This window comes from Chanodichthys erythropterus, chromosome 13, assembly GCF_024489055.1.
Source record: "Chanodichthys erythropterus isolate Z2021 chromosome 13, ASM2448905v1, whole genome shotgun sequence".
In the NCBI taxonomy this organism is placed as follows: Eukaryota; Metazoa; Chordata; class Actinopteri; order Cypriniformes; family Xenocyprididae; genus Chanodichthys; species Chanodichthys erythropterus.
This window is the reverse complement of record NC_090233.1, coordinates 20,686,723-20,701,080: the sequence shown is the minus strand read 5'-3', so window position 1 is coordinate 20,701,080 and position 14,358 is coordinate 20,686,723. Positions and strand designations below refer to the sequence as shown.

The window sequence follows — 14,358 nt, the reverse complement described above, 5'->3', positions numbered from 1 at the left end:
AGACAGGTAATGAACAATCTATCTTACATTTATGATTTATTTACAGCTGAAATTTTGCATGTATATGTAACAAGCAAAGTATTTATCATAATGTACTTTAAATAACATTAAAAAATATCAGAAAGATATTAGTTCTGCTGTTGATCATAAATACCAGTAGTGATGTTTTACAGTGAGGACATTGTCATTTTGCCGGAAATAGAGTCATCATTTTCCCAATGTGTAGTGAGCCAGAATTCATGCGCACGATATACTGATTCACAACCTAGGAAGCTGATTGAGACGCACCCATGGCCATAACACGAGTTGGAAATATTGGATAAAACCTTGCACAAAGTAAATAATTCTATCACGCTAGTGTCATGTCAACACAAGTGGTTATACTTTCAAAATGGTGTGTATTTTGACATTTACTGCATAGCCCGTTATGCAACAAATGACCTTAAACCTGAAATGTTCTGTTAAATTAGAGAAGTCTGGAAAAATAGAAACATCCTCAATTGTAAAGATACAGAAAATCACATTTACTTTATTAAATTAACACATAGTAGTTCACATGCAGGTCGTACACAAATCTGAGCTCACACAGACCCTGGGTGTGAGGGGTGCTGTCAAATCATCCGAGGTGCTTTCCGTGTTTTCATGAGTGCTTTTAGCATGAAGCAACAACACTATGACTCTTTCTGGAATCCCACCCAAAGATAAAATTAGCCAGGTTACCCAAATGTGGCCTAATCTTAGCATGACAAGCAGAAAAAAAAAGAAATGGGCGGACTCTTTGATGAGATGTTTGTCACTGATGAGGTAAAAATACATACCACGCACATATGCAATGTAAAGTCTCTTTTAAGTCTTTCTGATTGTGCATTCAGATTATTATTGTTCATTTTGGCCCATCGGGACCCCTGAGAAGACCTGCAAGAAATCTCCTTCATTATTCGAAGCTGGCTCGCTGGCAAACAATTCAAAAACAGTCATATTGGCAGCAGTTCTGGTGGACTCTCGCCGTAGCAGTACTTTGCCTGCGGATTCCTGTAGGTGTTTTCATGTTGGACGCTCTGAAACAAGACAATAGCAGAGACCATTTAACTCAGAGGTGAACAACATCAACATGAACTAGAGAATTTTTTTTTGTTTTCCGATCTGGAATGCCACAAACAAGCTGAAGCCACATAAACCAACATAATGACACTCACCTGTGAGGAAGTACGACACTTGGCAAGACATAACTCAAAATGATCTTCCACGGCAGTAAAGAGGTTCTGGAACCCTTCTGCGGCTCGGTTTAGAAAACGCTCCAAAAGAGGTTGCTGATGGGAAGAGAGCAGGAGACAGATATCAGAGGGGAGTTTCCAATGAGAGTGGCCTGATTTTGTATTCCGGTTGTGTGACACACATAGTGTTCATGAACTCAGAATTGTTTTTAGATCTTATTTTTGCCATCAACATAATGCAGCATTCATTTATGTTAGTGCTGTCCATCACAATTTTTTCAGATCTGTTACACATTTTCAGCTGCAACCAATGTTTCAAAAATAAAATAAACATCACTAATTTGTGTCAAGTATATAGTACTGCCATATATATATATATATATATATATATATATATATATATATATATATATATATATATATATATATATATATATATATATATATTATATATATATATATATATCTCATTAAAAGAGACTTTACACTGCAAATGTGCGTGGTATGTATTTTTACCTCATCAGTGACAAACATCTCATATATATATATATATATATGAGATCATCTTTATGTCTTTGTATCTCACACAAACACACAGATATATATATATTAATATATATTATATATATATATATATATATGTGTGTGTTTGTGTGAGATACAAAGACATAAAAAGATGATCATGAAAGGTTTAGTTATGCAACCAATCTTTTCACTTTGTTTGTTGCAACTCCAGAATATGTCATAATGCATTTCTGTTGTTGTGCTCACTAAATGGAAAATACAAACCACAATGAGTCTCAATATTTTACAGTAAGACTGGATACTGTATTGCAAGTGACCTACTGACCTAGTGACGCGTGTTGTTTGCCACAAGTGTAAGATAGTAAAAGTTGATAAATATTACATTATAAAAATATATATTATATATATATATATATATATATATATATATATATATATATATATATATATATATATATATATATATATATATATACACACACACACACGCAATGAAATACTATATCACATATAAATATTTGATGAGAAAAGCCCCCTAAGATAACCCAAATACATTATATTATTGTGGATGCAAATTGAAATGAAAATTCTGTCATTAATTACTCACCCTCATGTCGTTCCAAAACCTTAAAGGTGCCCTAGAACTTTTTTTTTAAAAGATGTAATATAAGTCTAAGGTGTCCCCTGAATGTGTCTGTGAAGTTTCAACTCAAAATACCCCATAGATTTTTTTTTTTATTAATTTTTTTAACTGCCTATTTTGGGGCATCATTAGAAATGCGCCGATTCAGGGTGTGTGGCCCTTTAAATCTGGTGCTCCACGGCCCAAGAGCTTGCACTTGCCTTAAACAACATAAAAAAAGTTCAAACAGCTATTATAACCCTCAAAATGGATCTTTACAAAGTGTCCGTCATGCAGCATGTCTAATCGCGTAAGTATAGTGTTTATTTTGATGTTTACATTTGATTCTGAATGAGTTTGAGGCTGTGTTCCGTGGCTAACGGCTAATTCTACACTGTTGGAGAGATTTATAAAGAATGAAGTTGTGTTTATGAATTATACAGACTGCAAGTGTTTCAAAATGAAAATGGCGACGGCTCTTGTCTCCGTGAATACAGTAAGAAACGATGGTAACTTTAACCACATTTAACAGTACATTAGCAACATGCTAACGAAAGATTTAGAAAGACAATTTACAAATATCACTAAAAATATCATGATATCATGGATCATGTCAGTTATTATCCGCTCCATCTGCCATTTTTCACTATTGTTCTTGCTTGCTTACCTAGTCTGATGATTCAGCTGTGCACAGATCCAGACGTTAATACTGGCTGCCCTTGTCTAATGCCTTGAACATGGGCTGGCATATGCAAATATTGGGGGCGTACATATTAATGATCCCGACTGTTACGTAACAGTCGGTGTTATGTTGAGATTCGCCTGTTCTTCAGAGGTCTTTTAAACAAATGAGATTTATATAAGGAGGAAACAATGGAGTTTGAGACTCACTGTATGTCATTTTCATGTACTGAACTCTTGTTATTTAACTATGCCGAGGTAAATTAAATTTTTGAATCTAGGGCACCTTTAAGACTTGCGTTCATCTACAGAACACAAATGAAGATCTTTTGATGAAATCTGAGAGATTTCTGTCCTTCCATAGACAGCTACACAATTAAAATTTTGACGCTTTAAACAGTTCATAAAGAGATCGTAAAACTAATCCATATGAATTGAGCAATTTAGTCCAAATTCTTTTGCAGAGACTCAATCACTTCATATGATGAACAGATTGAATTTACTCACATGTAAACACTGATCAGCAAACATAAAAAGAAGCTCAACCGAACCTGAATGATGCACAAGAACAAACCTTTTGCGGATGCTCAAACGTAATAATAATTGGTTATGCAGCACGTTTGAGCTTCCAGAAGAGGTTTGTTTCTGTGCATCATTCAGGTTCGTTCATTCATCTGTTCAGCAGAAAAAATGATTTAGTTTTTTCAGAAAATTTGGATAAACTGCTAAATTCATATGGATTATGAACTTTTTGAAGTGCCAAAGTGTCACTTGTGTAGCTGTCTAGGGAGGGACAGAAAGCTCTCAGATTTCATCAAAAAGATCTTCATTTGTGTTTTCCGAAGATGATCAAAAGTCTTTAAGGGTTTGGAACAACATGGGGGTGAGTAATTAATGACAGAATTTTCATTTTTGGGTGAACTATCCACCTGTTTCCGCGGGGCGCTACTGTTAAAGAGAACGTGGGTACAACTTCCGGTGAGGTGGCGGAAGTAGCATACCAATGGTATTTTGTGTGCTAATTAGCGAAGTGGCTAAGTGTTTTTTGGATGATTGTTTACTTTGTAAAGTTGCAAATCTTTATGAGAGATGTCGTTACGGTGTTCAGGGACAACATTTCAGTTTAGTACATTTATTAGTTAATAATATCACAATACAATAAACAGTTTATGTGCCCTTAATTGCCCTTTACTTTACTGACCTTCCACAAAAGTGCTGCTGCATGACTACAAGAGCATCCTGACCCTGCAATACATGAACAACCCGCTGTCTGTACTTCCCGTCACTGATGCACCAAAGGCTTATGATGTGATATTTTACTCCTAACGTATCATGCGTGCCAGAGCCAGTCGCGTTTCCACTGTATGCGATGCTAAAGGCTACTTATGTTAACCATTGCGATAATAAATACACACGTTTATGGAAAATAGCTATCAGAGACTGCTTGAGGAATGAAGACAATTCTTATATGATTATAATCGTGTATTTATTTGGTTTAATATTTTATCTGTCTCTTCCCTGTGCCTGTTGATTCCTGACAAATGCGTATCTTTCACAGATTCACACACTCCGGTTAACTCGTATAACTCATAACTCCTGTTGTCTTCTCATGAGCTCCCTCTGTTGCTCTGGCTGAAAGGATCAGGATAGATAGACGGAGATCGCGCAAACATCCTCGGATAGCAATCATCGCATAATTTAGAGGAAAATAAATAGAAATGCTCAGAAAAGTGACGGAAACATAGGGCATGTTATCAATATATTTCTACATGTGTAAGCCTTTGGATTTAAAAGCCTTAGTGGAGTTGTTTTTTGCATTCTTGTGATCGCAGTTAGATTTAGCATGATTGATGTGCACTCCGGACATAAATTAATACATTACTATTACTGTAACATTTTTTATTGATCAAATATTGATGCTGGAATCTTACATCTTTAAGTAAAAAACAAACGTTTGCAAGTTTGGATCGTTAAATCTTGAATTACTGTCAACTGTTGAATGAATGAGTGTCACGTCCAGCTTGTTTACTTCGAACCGGAAGACGCTCCCACGTTTGACGCAAGGCCTCATGGGGCGTAGGAAACTTGTGGATACCTACTATAAAACTTATTCCTATATTCATTTTGGACCCTGATTACAAGCATTCTAATAAAAACATTGTCATCCATTGTTGGGATGTTTAAAAGTAATCCAGACACCATGAATGGTTTTTGAAGTAATAAAAATGAAGATATGTTGAAGTACCTTATCAGGCTGGAGGCAGCAGGAAACGCAGTACTCATAGATGCTACAGCAGCCATTGGCCAGACAGCTTTTACAGACATACTGGCTTGAGCTGGGGGCATTAACGTTACAACATCCATTCACCAGTAAATCCTTCCTCTCACACACATAACCTGAAGCAAAAGAAAAAGAAAAGTGTGTGTTAAATGGAACATTGGTTTTACATGTGAATACACACAAGCCCAGGTTCATGTTATCAGTTTGACAAAAGGAGCTGCTATTTAAAGCATGGTGTAGTTAGTGGATGTGAGTGTTATAATTCAGCATGCATCAATGCACATTCTCCCCTTTCTCTACAAATACTTTCCAGTCACACTTCTCATTATCTATTTTAAAAGGCTATCCCATAAAAAGGCAAAACACTCCTCAAAAGTAATAATAATCCAGTTACAATTGCTACAACCCAGTTTTTCCCTCAACTAATACTGTAAAAGAGCCACTCGGAGGTTCTACCTATTAACAAATGCAATGAGCTTGTAAAACTGCAGTACAAAATCTCACGACTAAAGAACATGTCCAAGTCATAACTCACCCCAAAAAGAAAAGGAAGAACAATTTTTTTTTTAATGTATCTAATTCTGTACTATCTTTATACTGATTTTTAATAAATAATAATGAGAAATTGCATTTTACAGATTGCAGATTACAGTAAGGTTGATTTTAAATAATAATAATAATAATAATAATAATAATAATAATAATAGGAAAAATACGGTGGCCGAGAGAGCTCAACGCGCTGCAAATAAAGAAAACATCTTCATCAGTTTGACAACACACATGCGCTGCAAACTCCACAACACTTACAAATAGTGAAACGCGCTGCAAATAAAGAAAACATCTTCATCAGTTTGACAACACATGCGCTGCAAACTCCACAACACTTACAAATAGTGAAACGCGCTGCAAATGAGAAAACATCTTCATCAGTTTGACAACACATGCGCTGCAAACTCCACAACACTTACAAAAAGAAAAACGCGCTGCAAATAAAGAAAACATCTTCATCAGTTTGACAACACATGCGCTGCAAACTCCACAACACTTACAAATTGTGAAACGCGCTGCAAATAAAGAAAACATCTTCATCAGTTTGACAACACACGCGCTGCAAACTCCACAACACTTACAAAAAGAAAAACGCGCTGCAAATAAAGAAAACATCTTCATCAGTTTGACAACACATGCGCTGCAAACTCAACAACACTTACAAATAGTGAAACGCGCTGCAAATAAAGAAAACATGTGGAGTTTGCAGCGCGTGTGTTGTCAAACTGATGTAGATGTTTTGTTTATTTGCAGCGCGTTTCACTATTTGTAAGTGTTGTGGAGTTTGCAGCGCATATGTGTTGTCAAACTGATGAAGATGTTTTCTTTATTTGCAGCGCGTTTTTCTTTTTGTAAGTGTTGTGGAGTTTGCAGCGCATGTGTTGTCAAACTGATGAAGATGTTTTCTTTATTTGCAGCGCGTTTTTCTTTTTGTAAGTGTTGTGGAGTTTGCAGCGCATGTGTGTTGTCAAACTGATGAAGATGTTTTCTTTATTTGCAGCGCGTTTCACTATTTGTAAGTGTTGTGGAGTTTGCAGCGCATGTGTTGTCAAACTGATGAAGATGTTTTCTTTATTTGCAGCGCGTTTCACTATTTGTAAGTGTTGTGGAGTTTGCAGCGCATGTGTTGTCAAACTGATGAAGATGTTTTCTTTATTTGCAGCGCGTTTCACTATTTGTAAGTGTTGTGGAGTTTGCAGCGCATGTGTGTTGTCAAACTGATGAAGATGTTTTCTTTATTTGCAGCGCGTTTGTCTATTTGTAAGTGTTGTGGAGTTTGCAGCGCGTGTGTTGTCAAACTGATGAAGATGTTTTCTTTATTTGCAGCGCGTTTCACTATTTGTAAGTGTTGTGGAGTTTGCAGCGCATATGTGTTGTCAAACTGATGAAGATGTTTTCTTTATTTGCAGCGCGTTTCACTATTTGTAAGTGTTGTGGAGTTTGCAGCGCATGTGTTGTCAAACTGATGAAGATGTTTTCTTTATTTGCAGCGCGTTTCACTATTTGTAAGTGTTGTGGAGTTTGCAGCGCATGTGTTGTCAAACTGATGAAGATGTTTTCTTTATTTGCAGCGCGTTTCACTATTTGTAAGTGTTGTGGAGTTTGCAGCGCATATGTGTTGTCAAACTGATGAAGATGTTTTCTTTATTTGCAGCGCGTTTCACTATTTGTAAGTGTTGTGGAGTTTGCAGCGCATGTGTTGTCAAACTGATGAAGATGTTTTCTTTATTTGCAGCGCGTTTCACTATTTGTAAGTGTTGTGGAGTTTGCAGCGCATATGTGTTGTCAAACTGATGAAGATGTTTTCTTTATTTGCAGCGCGTTTTTCTTTTTGTAAGTGTTGTGGAGTTTGCAGCGCATGTGTGTTGTCAAACTGATGAAGATGTTTTCTCATTTGCAGCGCGTTGAGCTCTCTCGGCCACCGTAGAAAAATCCCAGATTACAATAAGTATTAAAGTAATGACAATCTATTAAGAATCACAAAAGACTGAGTCCCCACCCCTCAAAGTTGCATTATGGTAAATTGGTATTTTGTAAGTAAGAACGCAAAAATATAATTTAAAAAAATATAATTTTCTTTACGTGTTATGGGGAAATATGACTCGGACATTGGAAAACGACACCAGTAATTACAACAGAGCAAATTCTTAGAGTATGTGATTTTTTATTAACACTTTTTGTTATACTGGTTGAAACTCTCTTCACATCCACATATTAAAACATGTACATATTACATACAGTGGGTACGGAAAGTATTCAGACACCCTTAATTTTTTTTCTCTTTGTTATATTGCAGCCAATTGCTAAAATCATTTAAGTTCTTTTTTGTTTCCTCATTAATGTACACACAACACCCCATATTGACAGAACAACACAGAATTGTTGACATTTTTGCAGATTTATTAAAAAAAGAAAAACTGAAATATCACATGGTCCTAAGTATTCAGACCCTTTGCTGTGACATTCACTTATTTAACTCCATTTCTTCTGATCATCCTTGAGATGGTTCTACACCTTCATTTGAGTCCAGCTGTGTTTGATTATACTGATTGGACTTGATTAGGAAAGCCACACACCTGTCTATATAAGACCTTACAGCTCACAGTGCATGTCAGAGCAACTGAGAATCATGAGGTCAAAGGAACTGCCTGAAGTGCTCAGAGACAGAATTGTGGCAAGGCACAGATCTGGCCAAGGTTACAAAAAACATTCTGCTGCACTTAAGGTTCCTAAGAGCACAGTGGCCTCCATAATCCTTAAATGGAAGACGTTTGGGATGACCAGAACCCTTCCTAGAGCTGGCCATCCAGCCAAGCTGAGCTATCGGGAGAGAAGAGCCTTGGTGAGAGAGGTAAAGAAAAACCCAAAGATCACTGTGGCTGAGCTCCAGAGATGCAGTCGGGAGATGGGAGAAAGTTTTAGAAAGTCAACCATCACTGCAGCCCTCCACCAGTCGGGGCTTTATGGCAGAATGGCCCGACGGAAGCCTCTCCTCGGTGCAAGACACATGAAAGCCTGCATGGGTTGAGAAAACCAGGCACTGCTCATCACTTGTCCAATACAGTCCCAACAGTGAAGCATGGTGGTGGCAGCATCATGCTGTGGGGGTGTTTTTCAGCTGCAGGGACAGGACGACTGGTTGCAATTGAGGGATAGATGAATGCGGCCAAGTACAGGGATATCCTGGACGAAAACCTTCTCCAGAGTGCTCAGGACCTCAGACTGGGCCGAAGGTTTACCTTCCAACAAGACAATGACCCTAAGCACACAGCTAAAATAACGAAGGAGTGGCTTCACAACAACTCCGTGACTGTTCTTGAATGGCCCAGCCAGAGCCCTGACTTAAACCCAATTGAGCATCTCTGGAGAGACCTAAAAATGGCTGCCCACCAACATTTACCATCCAACCTGACAGAACTGGAGAGGATCTGCAAGGAGGAATGGCAGAGGATCCCCAAATCTAGGTGTGAAAAACTTGTTGCATCTTTCCCAAAAAGACTCATGGCTATATTAGATCAAAAGGGTGCTTCTACTAAATACTGAGCAAAGGGTCTGAATATTTAGGACCATGTGATATTTCAGTTTTTCTTTTTTAATATATCTTTAAAAATGTCAAAAATTCTGTGTTTTTCTGTCAATATGGGGTGCTGTGTGTACATTGAGGGAAAAAAAAATTATATTAAAACTTAAATGATTTTAGCAAATAGCTGCAATATAACAAAGAGTGAAAAATTTAAGGGGGTCTGAATACTTTGCATACCCACTGTATATCTTCTGTGGAAGTCTCAGAACCAAAAATTGTTTGTCCAGTCATTGCATTTGGTCCAAATGCAATGATTCGATGTCCTATCTGCATGTCAGCATTAGGGGTGTAACGATACGCTCAGGTCACGATACGGTACGTATCTCGATACGGAGTTCACGATACGATACGTATCACGATATTTTGAACAAAATGAAACTGAAATTCAAACAAGATTTATTAAAAAAAGAACAAATTTCAATAATTTTCCTTGTTGTACATACAAGATCACATTTCAATAAAATAAATAAATATAAAATTTTAATAAAAACCTTCTGTATTCAAATTAACAGTTGAATAGGGCTGTCTGTCACTGAAATTTTTTTTAAAATTTAACATGAACTTAGAATTATGAATAGGGGCCATTCACATATTCAAATACTAAAAACGCGTGGAAGGCGTGGCCGCACCGCTTCTCCTTCTTTCCAAAGCGCTTGCGCTCCCGTGGCGTCGGTCGTTGCTATGCAACCATGAACTGAGCTCTCCAAGAGGATCAGGATGTTTCTGCAAAGGATAAATAATTTCTAGCCCTTGCATTAGTTTTACTGCGAGATATATTGATGGAGATAAGATATAAAAACCACCATGTACAGCTATGATCAGCTGTTCGGCTGAGCTTTTGATGTTTTGTTACGGAAAGGCCATAGCTGATCAGTTGATTCTTGTCACACGACCTGCGGTGCGCTTGCGGCATTCTGAGAAGTTGAGAATTGCATGCGCGTCGATCCCATTATGAGCGCGCCTGCCGCGTGGCTACATTTGAAAATAATAACTGACTTGCACGCGGAAAAGACGCAATATGTGAACGGCCCCACAGAACTTCTTAAAGCAAAGCATCGCAAGCGTCTTTTGCTTTTCTGTGAGCACAGCTGTTGCTGTGCACTGCGGTGAAAGAAAGCCATGACTTTTCTCACGCGACCATGCAAGAGACTGACATGAGAAACGTTTAAACCTGCTTGCAAGATTCAATGTGTGCCCGAAACACTTACTGAACCAGAGAGCTGATTGAGACACACCATCTACGATCGTTACACCCCTAATACTTATAGTCATTTAAAAATGTGGTAGCATTGGATCTGGACAGGAAGGATAACTCTGGGAGTTGGAAGGGGTGTGTCGCGATTCTGCCTTCTCACATCGCGATACAGGTTCGTGGACCTGCGTATCGCGATTTCGGTTTCATATCGCATATCGTTACAGCCCTAGTCAGCACATGTATTTCCATAACTCCGCACACCCTGCTCACGCAGACATCACACGTCATTAGCTCGTTCCATAATGCTATGCAGAGTTGTAGACAGATAGTCACAGAGCACCACAAACAAACAGCAGCCATCTTTTACAGTTCCTCCTGAACCAAAACAACAAGCTTATGCTGTGTTCGTGCCATGTCATTATAAGCGTAATTAAGAGATGGCAACCCGTGATGTTCTTCCCATAGCTGTTCACATCCTCAGACTCGGATTTATGCATTTCTGTGACAACACTAACAACGGCAAATTATCTGTAGCAGTCAGGTGGTACAAGTAAGAGAACTGTGAGTTGTTTACGTTCATTATTGAAGGAAGCATGGTTTTGGAGAGCACTCTGAAGGGAGGGTGGGATCTCATGCTTTCAAAGCTAGCTTGCTTTTGCTAGCCTCTCTGAAATTGCCTACCCTACCTTTAATGCCTAACAGCTTTGTTGTGAACAGTTGGCCAGTGTGGTGACCATCCCCATCACTTACCCAGTTCATCAGTGAGAAGGCTCTTTCCCTGAATAGAGTTTCTGCACTGTGAGATCTGCCTGCTACTGTTGCCCAGGATGAACTTGACCTTCCACTGGATGGGGTGATCCGAGTCCCTCACCTCCAGGAGGGTCCGATCCCGGATGGTTCGCTCCTCCTGTACACATCACATGTCACACACAGACAGAACATCATTCATTACATGGTTCGTTTCCTCTCAGGAGTTGTGTTGAGATGAGCAAGAAACTATTGCTGGTCAAGCTAGTTAAACTCAAGTTTGTTTATATGTCTATGTGGTGTTTTTAATATGCTTTAAAGGGATAGTTCACCCAAAAATGAAAATTCTGTCATTTATTACTTACCCTCATGTCGTTCCACAACCGTAAGACCTTCATTAATCTTCGGAACACAAATTAAGATATTTTAGTTGAAATCCGATGGCTCCATGAGGCCTGCATAGGGAGCAATGACACTTCATCTCTCAAGATCCATAAAGGTGCTAAAAACATATTTAAATCAGTTCATGTGAGTACAGTGGTTCAATATTGATATTATAAAGTGACGAGAATATTTTTGGAGTGCCAAAAAGACAAAACAACTTATTTAGTGATGGCCGATTTCAAAATACTGCTTCATGAAGCATCGGAGCATTAATGAATCAGTGTATCAAATCATGATTCGGATCGCGTGTCAAACTGCCAACGGCTGAAATCACGTGACTTTGTCTCTCCGAACAGCAGATTCAATACACCGATTCATTGTGCTCCGATGCTTCCTAAAGCATTGTTTTGAAATCGGCCATCACTTTATAAGTTGTTATTTTGTTTTTTTTGGTGCACCAAAATTATTCTCGTTGCTTTATAATATTAATATTGAGCCACTGTACTCACATAAACTGATTTAAATATTTTTTTAGAACATTAATGGATTTTGAGAGAGGAAATGTCATTGCTCCCTATGCAGGCCTCACTGAGCCATCGGATTTCAACAAAAAATATCTCAATTTGTGTTCCAAAGATTAACGAAGGTCTTACGGGTGTGGAACTGCATGAGGGTGAGTAATTAATGACAGAATTTTCATTTTTGGGTGAACTAACCCTTTAAGACAAACCATGTACAAATTCATTAGTCAACACCATTGCGAAGTATTTTCTCCTTACAACTGCAGTGTACTCAAAAACCCACCCATTTCCTACTGTCACAAACATGTAACCAATCCCATCAACGTGCAGGGCGGAGCTTTTCTCCATTGACTTTCTATGATGTTCAAAGCATTTCTAAGGGTGCTGATCTTTAGAAGGTAGCCGTTTGACTCTGAAATGGCCAGTGGGTAACATTGTAAGATTAGCAACACATTATTAGCCATTATGTGTCGGATGTTGTCGAGTGTTACATAACATACATTACCATTACAATACATCGACTTCTAGACTAGACTGTATAATTCACTCTTCTTCTGAATCAGTTTCTGGTTCAAACCAAGCATGCAGTACAAGTCCTGAAAAGTGAAGTCAAAGAGTCTTGATCACCCCCAGGTGGTTGGTCCCAGTATAGGTCATAAATCCCACCCTCTCCATGTAATTTAAAAGGTGCCATCGAACGTTTTTTTTTTTTTACAAAATGTAATATAAGTCTAAGGTGTCCCCTGAATTTATCTGTGAAGTTTCAGCTCAAAATACCCCATAGATTTTTTTTAAATTTGGCATCAACTATGCACAGATTCAGGCTGCGGCCCCTTTAAATCTCGTGCTCCCTGCCCACGGAGCTCGCACTTGCCTTAAACAGCATAAACAGCATAAAGTTCACACAGCTAATATAACCCTCAAAATGGATCTTTACAAAGTGTTCGTCATGCAGCATGTCTAATCGCATAAGTATTGTAATTATTTGGATGTTTACATTTGATTCTGAATGAGTTTGATAGTGCTCCGTGGCTAAAGCTAACATTACACACACAAGTTGTGTTTATGCAGTATACAGACTGCAAGTGTTTAAAAATGAAAATAGCGATGGCACTTGTCTCTGTGAATACAGTAATAAACGATGGTAACTTTAACCACATATAACAGTACATTAGCAACATGCTAACGAAACATTTAGAAAGACAATTTACAAATATCACTAAAAATATCATATTATCATGGATCATGTCAGTTATTATCGCTCCATCTGCCATTTTTTGCTATTGTTCTTGCTTGCTTACCTAGTCTGATGATTCAGTTGTGCACAGATCCAGACGTTAATACTGGCTGCTCTTGTCTAATGCCTTGAACATGAGCTGGCATATGCAAATATTGGGGGCGTACATATTAATGATCCCGACTGTTACGTAACAGGTGTTATATTGAGATTTGCCTGTTCTTCAGAGGTCTTTTAAACAAATGAGATTTACACAAGAAGGAGGAAACAATGGAGTTTGAGACTCACTGTATGTCATTTACATGTACTGAACTCTTGTTATTTAACTATGCCGAGGTAAATCAAATTTTTAATTCTAGGGCATCTTTAATGGGACGTGAGGCAAGCTTAACAATTAAATTACATGTCAAAAAAATTTCCCGAAGATTGTTTCTGTTATTTTATGTAGTTTTTTATCACGCTGATGTAAGTTCAAGTGTTTTTTTTGTTTTGTTTTTTTTAATCCGTTTGATTTGATGTTATAAAAATAGGGGTGTGACTCTGAGCGAAGTAGTCTCTCGAGGCACCAATGGACTTTTTTCAGGAGGAGATTTGAGCTTTAACTTTAATTTCTACATTTCCATAACTCTTTATTTTACACTGACATAATGAGTTGTTCTACAGTAAACTGTATTAAACGATTCTGCGGGAGTGTGGGCGGGGCCTTGATAGTGCCCGGCTACACTTCATGCTCACTACTGCGCAAAATCGGGTCCTGAATCAGCACAAGATGTAAGCGCCATATTGGGACATTGGCGGCTTCACTTTTCTACAATGGAA

General features: G+C 38.1%; 1 protein-coding gene across 1 annotated transcript; it reads right to left on the bottom strand.

Moving 5' to 3' along the window:
• Positions 1 to 974: 974 nt before the first annotated feature.
• spring1 (SREBF pathway regulator in golgi 1) lies at positions 975 to 12,650 on the bottom strand. The gene is made up of 5 exons (XM_067408197.1): positions 12,597 to 12,650; positions 11,401 to 11,557; positions 5,288 to 5,439; positions 1,197 to 1,310; positions 975 to 1,058 (listed from the first exon to the last, which is right to left on the bottom strand). Exons 1-5 carry the CDS (start codon positions 12,648 to 12,650, stop codon positions 975 to 977), a joined length of 561 nt encoding a protein of 186 aa, XP_067264298.1.
• Positions 12,651 to 14,358: the final 1,708 nt, after the last annotated feature.